The sequence below is a fragment of the Hipposideros armiger genome, unplaced genomic scaffold (genome assembly GCF_001890085.2).
Source record: "Hipposideros armiger isolate ML-2016 unplaced genomic scaffold, ASM189008v1 scaffold_1776, whole genome shotgun sequence".
Lineage (NCBI taxonomy): Eukaryota > Metazoa > Chordata > Mammalia > Chiroptera > Hipposideridae > Hipposideros > Hipposideros armiger.
The window spans coordinates 105733-115486 of record NW_017733126.1 but is presented as its reverse complement, the minus strand read 5'-3'; the positions used below and the strand labels follow the sequence as shown (position 1 = coordinate 115486).

The following is a 9754-nucleotide window of genomic DNA, read 5'->3' as shown; positions in this document are numbered from 1 at the left end:
AGACATCTAGGTGGCCACAGCACTCCAGGAAAGGGGCGCCCTGGAGAAAGCGAGCGCTTGGGAGTTGCCAGCACCCCTGGGGCTGGCAGGTCATGGACGAAGCAGGAATGATTGGGGGTCTTGTGGGTCATGCTGAGAGTTGAAATTCACCTGGGACATCAGACTGTGGTGGGGGAAAGGGTGATGGGTTTTACGTGATGCTGACACGTCAGACCCCTCAGCGGGTGGGGGATGGGTTCAGAGTCAAGCCTGCACACATGGGCACAGGTGAGTCATTCATTCAGTGAGACACTGGCTGTGAGCACACTTTCCCAGAAGCCCTGCTTGGCACATGGATCCAAAGTATGAAAAGGAGTCCAGGTTACAAAGGACACCCATCCATCACAGAGAGAGCACTGCCACCAGTGTAGGGGACATGGACTGCTCCTGGAAGGAGGTGTCACCTGATGGCCTAAGAAAAACAGCAGCTGCATGGCCCCGGGCAAACAAGAACCAGGAGCCCATTGTTCAACTTTAAAGGCAGAGCTGGAAACCCAGTGAGGGGCCCTGTGTGACAGCATAGGTCACATGATCACAAAGTCAGCCATGTATGAGGGAAACCCTTCAATAAAATATGACAAGAAATTAAGGATTTGTGTGAGATGGCGGNCAGCTTCTGCATCAGGACGCTTTCCCGATGCCCCCGCCCTGCTGCTCACCCCCGCCCCAGACGAGGCTTCCCATGTCGGGACCACCTCCGGCTGTGCCCAGAACGCCAGCGTCTGACGCTGGCAAAGCCACTGGTCCCCACCGCTGCCCCTCCTGGCCCGCTTCCCAGATGTACAGGCCCGGAGGAGGCAGGAGGCAGCGCCCTCAGGTGGTTACTGGAGACCCTGCCTCCGCCTGGCACCAGCCTGGGGATCTGGTGACACCTAGTGGCCACTGTTGAGAACTGCAGCTTTTCTTGGCGTTTCCAAGTACATGTACCTTCTCTCATGCACCTGATACAGCGAGTATTGTTAATCATCATCACTGTGTTACACACAGGTCCCCGGAACTTGCTCAACTTATCGGTGGACTTTGTGCCCTCTGCCCAGCACCTCCCCACATCCTGCACCCCCATCCCTGGTGACCGCCCTTCTACTGTCTTATATCTATGACTTCAGCTTTTGTAGATTCCACGTATGTGGCCACGTATATTTTTGTTTCTCTGTCTGACTTATTTCACTTAGTGTAAGACCCTCAAGGGTGTCACAAAAGACAAGATATTCTTTTTTATTGCTGAATTATATATATATATGTGTGTGTGTGTGTGTGTGTGTGTGTGTATGTGGATATATATATATATATATACATATATATATATAGTTGTTGGAAAAGTCATGACGTATTTTGTCTATAATTTTCAAAGGTCATTTATTTCTATAAACAATAAAGATCAATCAATGATATATTGCCCGTTTTGTTTGAAAACCTTTTGCCATTTTTCAGTGAGCTTCATAATTCCTTGTTCATAGAAGGACCTGTCTTTATTTGTGTAAAACTGAACAAGGTGCTGATTTACAGCCTCATCTGAATTGAACGTTACACCACGCAAGGAATTCTAAAGAGAGTGAAAAAAGTGGAAGTCTCACGGTGCAACGTCAGGCAAGTATGGTGGGTGTGGCAACCCATCCCATCCAAGCTCTTATCATTTTTGATGGGAGATCAAACTTGTGTGTGGTCTCCTGTTGTCACGATGGAACACAACTCCTTTACAATTAACAAGTTCTGGACGTTTCTGGATGATGGATTTGTTCAAACTGTCCAATTGCCAACAGTACACATTCGAATTGATTGTTTGGTTCCTTGGTAGGAGCCTTCTCCTGCTGCTTCCACTTAAATGACATGCAGGGCTCGGCCTGGCCTGTGGACCTCACTGTAGATAGTAGTCACAGGTCTCTTTCCTTCCAGATGTTGTCCAGGGATGCGCTAGGAGTGCAAAACACGTGTCACCTGGAGCACCTGAGGGGTCCCCAGGGGCCTGCGTGGAAGCAGTGCTGCTGACATGACTGCAGAAGTGTCTCCCAAAGGGCCCGCACAACACGGGTCCCCTGTAAACGTTCTTACTGCTATGTCGACTCACCAGAAGGAGGTAAGGAGGCAGAGGAGCCAGAAAGGGCAGATGACCGGGTTTGACAAGCCCAACGGGGGCACACAGGGACCTTGGGGAGCCCAGGTGGCACTGCTCCCAGCTCTCACCTTGTCCCCGCCCTCCTTGGGCTCTTGTTTTCTCAGCTATACATCGTGGATGTCATCCTCATGGTTCCACCGGCCCTCCTCCAATCCCGCACCTGAGTCACACACAAAATAAAGCTCGACTCTGAGCCTCAGAAACCTGTACACCCCCCACTGCTGTGACCCCCAAGACCACGGCCACACCACCACCCTGTGCAGGGACAAGGGACAAAGGGAGCCAAGGGCACCGTGCGGGAGGGCGGGTCCGGGCCTGAAGGGGAACCGCAACGTGCCTATTCCCATCTCCATCTCCTCTTTCTTCTTCCCACGTCTTCCAAAGGTACAGCCCGACTCCCACAGTCAGCAGCGCAGCCATGACAACACTTGCGAGGACTATCATGTGGCGACCAGTGGCCTGTCCCTGTGTATCTGTTTCCCTCACATGGAGAGAGTGAGGAAGGGTAAGACAAGAGAGAACGTGAGGTACCCACTGCCAAGGGGAGAGAGAGACAGAGCAGGTGGGGAAGTCCGCAGGGTCCTGGTTCAGTGCCGAGGACGGAGCAGCATGGCAGGTACAGAGAGATGACAAGGATGGTGTTGCCCCGAGGAGCTCGTCACCCAGGAGGGAGGACAGGAAATACCGGATGTGGTGATGGGTAACCTGAGTCTGGAGGGAGTCGTAGGAGTTTCCCAGATAGTCTGGGTGGCATGGCACTCTAGGAGGGGGGCACCCAGGAGTTGCCAGCACCCTTGGGGCCGGGAGGACAGGGATGGGGCAGGAATGATTGGGTGTCTTGTGGGTCATGCTGAGAGTTGAAATTCACCTGGGACATCAGATTGTGGTGGGAGGAGAGGGTGATGGGTTTTACGTGATGCTGACACGTCAGACCCCTCAGCAGGTTGGGGATGGGTTCAATGCCAAGGCTGCACACAGGGGCACAGGTGAGTCACTCGGTGAAACACCAGCTGTGAGCAAACTTGTCCAAAAGCCCTGCTTGGCACATGGAGCCAAAGGACGACAAGGTGTCTGGGCTATAAGGGACACGCATCCATCACAGACACAGCACTGCCACCAGTGTGGGGGACATGGACTGCTCCTGGAAGGAGGTAACGCCTGAAGGCAAAAGGAAAACAGCAGCTGCATGGTCCTGTGCAAACAAGAACCAGGAGCCCTTTGCTCAACTTCATTAAAAGCTGAGCTTGAAACCCAGCGAGGGGCCCTGTGTAACAGCATGGGTCACATGATCACAAAGTCAGCCGTGCCTGTGGGAAACCCTTTAATAAAATATGACAAGAAATGAAGGATTCGTGTGGGAGGGCGGATGGTAGAGACACAGAGTGTCTGGAGCTCACAGCCTGCAAAGGCAAGATGTATCGGGAAGCGTTGGGTGTGCGGGGTATGAGTGAGGTCAGACACATGGGTGGGTGGTGTCCCCCCAGGATATCCTTCAGGGAGCCCCTGGAGACCAATCCCACAGAAGACACAGAAAATGACACAATTTAGGTTCTGTGTCCAGAAGACGGCTCTGGGTGACGGTGGGGGTGGGAGGAAGGCTTCCTCCTGGGTCAGCAGGGCCCAGGGTGCAGAGGAGGGCACGACGGTGAGAGACATTTAAATGCTGACACAAGTTGGGTGTGACTCCCAGCCGCTCTGTGTGTGTGACCAGGTGGAAGGTGTGCTGTAACCTGCAGGGACCGCAGTGCTACCTTTCCCCAGGCAGGTTATACTCACGATTGGCACAGACGTCCCCCAGGGTGGTGGTGGCAGTTTTCAGGTCCACCTGGTTGCTGGCGATACAGGTGAGGTTGGTGTTGGCCTGGTCCAGGGGCAGGCGCACAGCCAGGGCCCAGACGCTGGGGCCTGGTCCCAAGGTCCCTGTCTGCTGCCACTTCCTGGGGAGGTCACTGTGCCACCAGGTCACATTCAGGTCCTCCGAGGCCCCCTCGGCTCTGCACTCCAGGGTGACATTGCACCAGTCAGCTGTGACAGACAGTGACTTGGCCAGGATCTGGGGGAGGGGCACCGGCTCTGCGGTGGAGGGGAGGGGGAGACAGAAAGCTCAGGTTGGGGGCCCTTCACAGTGCAGGTTCTCACCCAGTCTCACCGAGCGCTGGCGTCCTCCTGCTGAGGAGGTGAGAGCATTTTCCAGGTGAAACAGAATTGGCCACAATACACAGCAAGTGATCACAAGGAAGGGAGCTGTGGGGTGAAGCCCGACATGATTCCACCAGACTCAGCAAGTCTTAAAAATCTCCCTCAAGAAAATAAAGCCTGGACCCCACCTACTCAAGGCCCATCATTTCTCAGAAGTTGGGGTGTCTCCTGGGAGGTGCAGAGTCTGGCATAGGAGGAACGGCCCAGGCCAGGGCCGTGCTCTGCATCTCCTGCTGAGGCCCCGTGGGACGGCTCGGCCCAAGGAGAGAGGAAGCCACCAGCTCTGGGAGCCCAGAGAAAGCCTGTGCTCCTGCAAACAGACATTTGTGGGAAAGGCGGTGATAGTGACGAGGAAGGGCCACTGTGAGCGTGGTTAGCACAGGCCACTGAACTTGAGGTCCACACAGGAAGTCAAGTGACAGAATCCTACGGGGACTTAAAGCTGCAGAAGCCACTGGCTGCAGCAGGACATGCCCTATGCAGAGAGGTTCTCTAGGGAAGGAAAGAAGTGGCCTGATGAGCCTAAGAAGTGTGGCAGCGTGACCTGTCCCCGGCATGTCTGGAGGCTTTCCGAGCTGGATGTGTGAGGTGTTGGTGAGTGAGGCCTCGGGCAGGTGCTGTGTGAGCACGGGCGGGGCAGGGAGCACCTGCCTACACGTGGGTTTCCAGACTGTGGTGGTCCGAGCAGCGGCCCCCACGATGTCCACGTGGTAACTGTGAAATCCTGTGAGCACGTTGGATGACTCGCAAGGAGAATAAGGGAGCAGAATTACCATTGCTAATCAACTGCAGGACAATAAGGAGGTTCTTGGGGAGAGTCTGGGTGGGACCCGTGTGAGCTCAGGTCCTTCAAAGTGGAAACGGAGTGAGAGAGTTCAGAGGGCGGCAGTGTCAGGAGGACGAGACCCAGCACTGCTGGCCTGGGAGGCGGGGAGGGCGGCCCCCATGCAGGGATGCGGGTGCAACTGGGAGGTGGGAAGGGTGGTCCCCATGCAGGGACGCGGGTGCCACTGGGAGGTGGGGAGGGCGGACCCCATGCAGGGACGCGGGTGCCACTGGGAGGTGGAAGGGCAGTGTTGGGGCCCCAGAGCCCGCAGAATGGCACCAGACCTGCCGACACCCTGCCCCCCGCTCAGTGTGTGACCTCTCACCTATGGCCGGTGAGATAATGAGTGTGTGTGGATCTCAGCACAGAGCTGTTGTACTTTGTGACAGCAGCACAGGAAACTATCACACGGATGACGTATGGCTGAACTGATTCCTCTAAAGAGGCAGAAGTGTTGTGGCGATAACCCCATCCCCTCCCAGGTTCTGTCTTCCTGTCCCCAAACACTGCAGTGACTCTAGCACAGGTGTGAGTATCAGGTCTGCTCTGCACTTGTGCTGAGCTCACTCACCTGACTTCCCAGGAGCTAAGAAAGACTGAAGGCTGGGTCTGGAAGGATTCCCTGTAGGAGGGCCTATGTGACACTACTGGGGACCAGAAAAGGAGGTGGCCCTGGGAGGGGGTGAGAGGTGTCACCTACCGTAGACAGTGAGGTGGAACACCCGGGTAAATCCCCTTCCTCCGGTGAAGCTGGCTCGAGCCCGGTACTGCCCACTGTCCTCACGGGTCAGGTTCTCAATAAGCAGGGACGTCATATTGTGTGCATGGGCCCTGTGCCTGTACTTGTCCTGGAGGCTGACCCAGGTTGGCAGGTCCCCACTGCTGCCCACTCGCAGCAGGACTCTGTAGTTGGTCTCGGGGCCAAAGCTCCACTCGATCTGCTCCAGCTGAGCTTCTGAGTCTCCTTCCAGCTCGCGAGTCACGTGGAACAACACGGAGCCTCCTTGGACCCTCTTCAGAGAGACGTGGGCTCTGGAATCAGCACCTCCAGAACTCAGGGGCCCAGTGCCGCAGACGCCTAGGGCATCGGAAAAGGGAGACGTGAGGGATGAAGGAAGGACCACACCACCCGTCTTCCGGGGAAGTCACCAGGGCTCTCCCTGGGGTCTCGGAAGGCAGCCTGGGGCAGCGAATGTGAACATTCGGAATCAAGTCCTGCTGTAGCGGGTGCAGCCCTGGGCAGGCCACTCGGCCACCTGCAGACCTGCAGACCCCTCCCTGCCTCACGGTGACAGGTGAGGTAACGAGATCATGGACCGAGATGCCCAGGACATCTCCCGTCAGTGAGAAGCGCATCTGTAGGAAGCAGCTTCTAGAGAGGCTCTGTCCCCCCTCGTGATCACCCTGTGTGACCCTCCCCTGGAGTGTGGCCACACCTGGGACTGGCTTATAAGGAATGGAGTGCCACAGAGCTGGGAGCAGCCTTGGGCCACCGCAGGGGAGGGGCAGGGACCTGGGCCAGCAGCCACAGGGAGTGCATGCCACCAGCAACCGTGATGAGCTGGCAGCAGACCCCTCCCCTGACTCTCAAGCCCCAGCCGAGGTCCTGATTTCTGTCTGAGAGACCCTGAGCCAGAGGAGCCCGCAGAACAGCGGGGGTCCTGATCACAGAAACCCTGACACTGCACAGGGAGGCATTTCAGGCCCTAAGTCTGGGGTAGCAGGGCTCACAGCAGGAATCACCGTGACAATAACCAAGCTGGTCTCTTCCCCCTTTCTAGGCAGAGTAGTGGTCAGGCTGGGCTGGGCAGTGCTGCGGTAACCATGACAACACCTGGGGTCTTAGAACAGGGTGTGTCTGTCCCATGGCACGTGTCCCATGACACAGGGAGGGCGGGGTCCTGGCACGGGGGTGGAGGCTCCACTGATTCGCAGCTGCGCCCCACGGAACCCACATGTTCTCACCGGCTCTCGGCCCCACAGAGGCCAGGGGCCAGGAGCACCACGTGTGGGTTCCGCTTGTCACTTCAGGAACAGTGTGATCCGTGTTATGTTTTGTCTTCACACTAGTGACAGGGCCCTGGGTAACTGCCAGGAACTAGAGAACGCCGGGGGCAAGGATTGTTTGGTGAACTCCACTGTCCCTGCCACCAAGACAGCACTTCCCCAGCCTGTCCCCTTCCTCCCAGGCACCTGAGAGCCCCTGTCCCACCTGGGGACCCGGGGAGGACAGGACAGGACCAGGGGAAGTACCACAAACTATCCAATCTTGAAAGGAAGGACAATCTGATTGCTTCAGCAGGTCAGGGGTCGCCTGGGTTGCTGCTACCTACCGGAATACAGCTGTCCCTCCAAACCAGGAAGTCCTCCTGGCACCAGGCCTGCCTCCGTCCTGCTCACCTGCCCTTCCTGGCTCTCCCTGGGGGCCGAGCGCAGCTCATGCCAATGTTCACATGGCAAGTATTACAGGCATCTCTGTATTCATTTAATAACTGACTTAACCGGGCACATCCTCAGTCTCTTCAGCTCCCCTCATAGGACTGGGTCCCTCATACTGACCATGTGGGGGCTCCAAGGCCAGAGGCCTTCAAGGCCTGCATCATGGGGGCCGCGGTCAGTCTGTTCCTGCCTCAGGCCGTCCAGGAGAGTTACGGGTCTTCCCTCGTCAGCCTCCTGCCAGCTCCTCACAGCTCCTCCTCGGTCCCTTCCTGCCACACGTCCCTCAGTCACCACAGGGCAGGAAGAGGCCTGTGGCAGACACTCGCCTACCCTGGCATGCAGGAGGGACTCCCCGACACAACCCAGTGAAGGTGAGGAATATGGCTGCTCACCATTGTGCTACCAAGTCCCTGTGAACAAGTCAGGAACAGAATGCCATGATGGCCCAGCAATTCCCCTGGACACAGCACCATGGCCCAAAAGCTCCCCAAAACAGCCTCATGGCCCAAAAGGTCCTTAGCACACAGCACTCAGCCCTTTTCTCACCAGAATCCATAATATGTCTGGATTTTGGACTTGTGTCTCTAGACTGTGAGACAATGAACTTCTGTTGCTTAAGCCACCGAGTCAGTGGAATCTTTTCGTGGTCCCAAGACCCCTGAGAAGGTCGCACCCTGGGGCCACGCTGACCTGTGAGGGTTCCCGGGAGCCAGGCCTGGGCTCTTGGCCAGCAAATCACTGAGGTGTTAGCACTGGAGTGACTCGCACCTGGGGGCAAGGCAGCCTTTCCTGGCTGAGGGACCTTTAGCCAGTTCCTCACGTCTAAGCCTGGCGTCCCCACATATGGACAGTGGGTTTGAGGACGGTAAGTGCCGACGGGGCTCCTGCAGGTTGGAGAGAGTGGTCCATAGAAGCATTCAGCAGGGAGTGCTCAGCTGTTACTGCCGTCACTCTAGCAGCGTCTACCTGCCGTGGATTTCCCGGTCAGTTGGATTTTAATACTTTCACTACCTGGAGCAAGAGGCACCCCCACCCACCAGACACACTTCCCTGTACCTGCAAATCAGCAGCTGTCAGACAGCGAGAGTCTAGTGACCCTCACACAACCCATCGAGGTCCTTCCCTTTCCCACTGGCAGGCACGACCGTGTGTGTCCACCGGAGGTAAGGCACGTGTCTACAAGCGCACGCGTGTACCTGCACACACGGGGACACACACACCGCGCTCCCTCTGCCCCTGACTTCCCTCATTGTGACACCTGCGGGAGTCCACTCTGCGTCTGGACACATGGAGGTGACTTGTTTAGTGGCCGCACACTGTTCCAGGTGCCCCACTCGCATCCACTTCTGAGGGACACTTGGCTTGTTTTCTGCCACCACTCACAATGCTGCACTGAGCAGCCTGGAATCTGAGTCTCTGCACACGAGCCTGTGTGTGTGTGTGTATGTGTGTATGAGGCTAGGTCATGGGCGGGTCCAACGGCTGGAAGGTGTGAATATCTGAACCTGTCACAGATTTTGCTAAGTTGCCCTCCAGAGACTGTTCTTACCCACACTTTACCAACAATGTTGAGATTTCCCACCAGCACATGACGATCAAGCTTTTGTCCTTTTGCCAAATTAATAACAGGAAATTTTATGTCATTGTAATTTAAACGCACATTTCTCATATAAGTGAAGTCAATCATTTGATGTTATTGCCATTTTTAAGCTCCTTTTCTGTCAGCTGAAAGTCTGCATTGTCCTCTGCCCCTGTTCCCTTTTCCTGCTAGTTTATGGGAGTTAGACATGTTTTAAGAAGACTGGCCCTGTTATAGTCAGTAATTGCGTTTCAGTGTTGGATCCACTGGAAACTGACAGGGGCGTGAGTCCAGGTGACCTAGTGTGACAGTCAGAAGCCTGGACTCCGCGTCAGAGGCTAGAGTTGATCCAGGTCCTGTTTCCCGGCTGTGTGGACTTGAGTAGTTACTAACCTCCCTGCCTTCAGCTTTCTCGTCCGTGAAATGGAAATGGTCACAGTGCCACCTGACAGAGTTACTCATACGATTTAAGGAGAGCTTTCAGCACCGTGTTCAATAATGGTTCCGACATGTGAGCTGCTCTCATTATTGGGACGATTATTCTTGCCCAAGCTCCCTG

At 55.8% G+C, this 9754-nt stretch overlaps 1 protein-coding gene across 1 annotated transcript in view; it reads right to left on the bottom strand.

The window, feature by feature from the left end:
• Window positions 1-3663: 3663 nt before the first annotated feature.
• Window positions 3664-9754, bottom strand: part of LOC109378152 (SLAM family member 9-like) — a 103010-nt gene continuing 96919 nt past the window's right edge. Inside the window, exons 3-4 of the mRNA XM_019634614.1 lie at window positions 5878-6255; window positions 3664-4225 (exon numbers count right to left, since the gene is read on the bottom strand). Coding sequence (XP_019490159.1) covers window positions 3900-4225; window positions 5878-6255 — 704 coding nt within the window. The 3' untranslated portion in view covers window positions 3664-3899. The remainder of the gene's footprint in view (window positions 4226-5877; window positions 6256-9754) is intronic.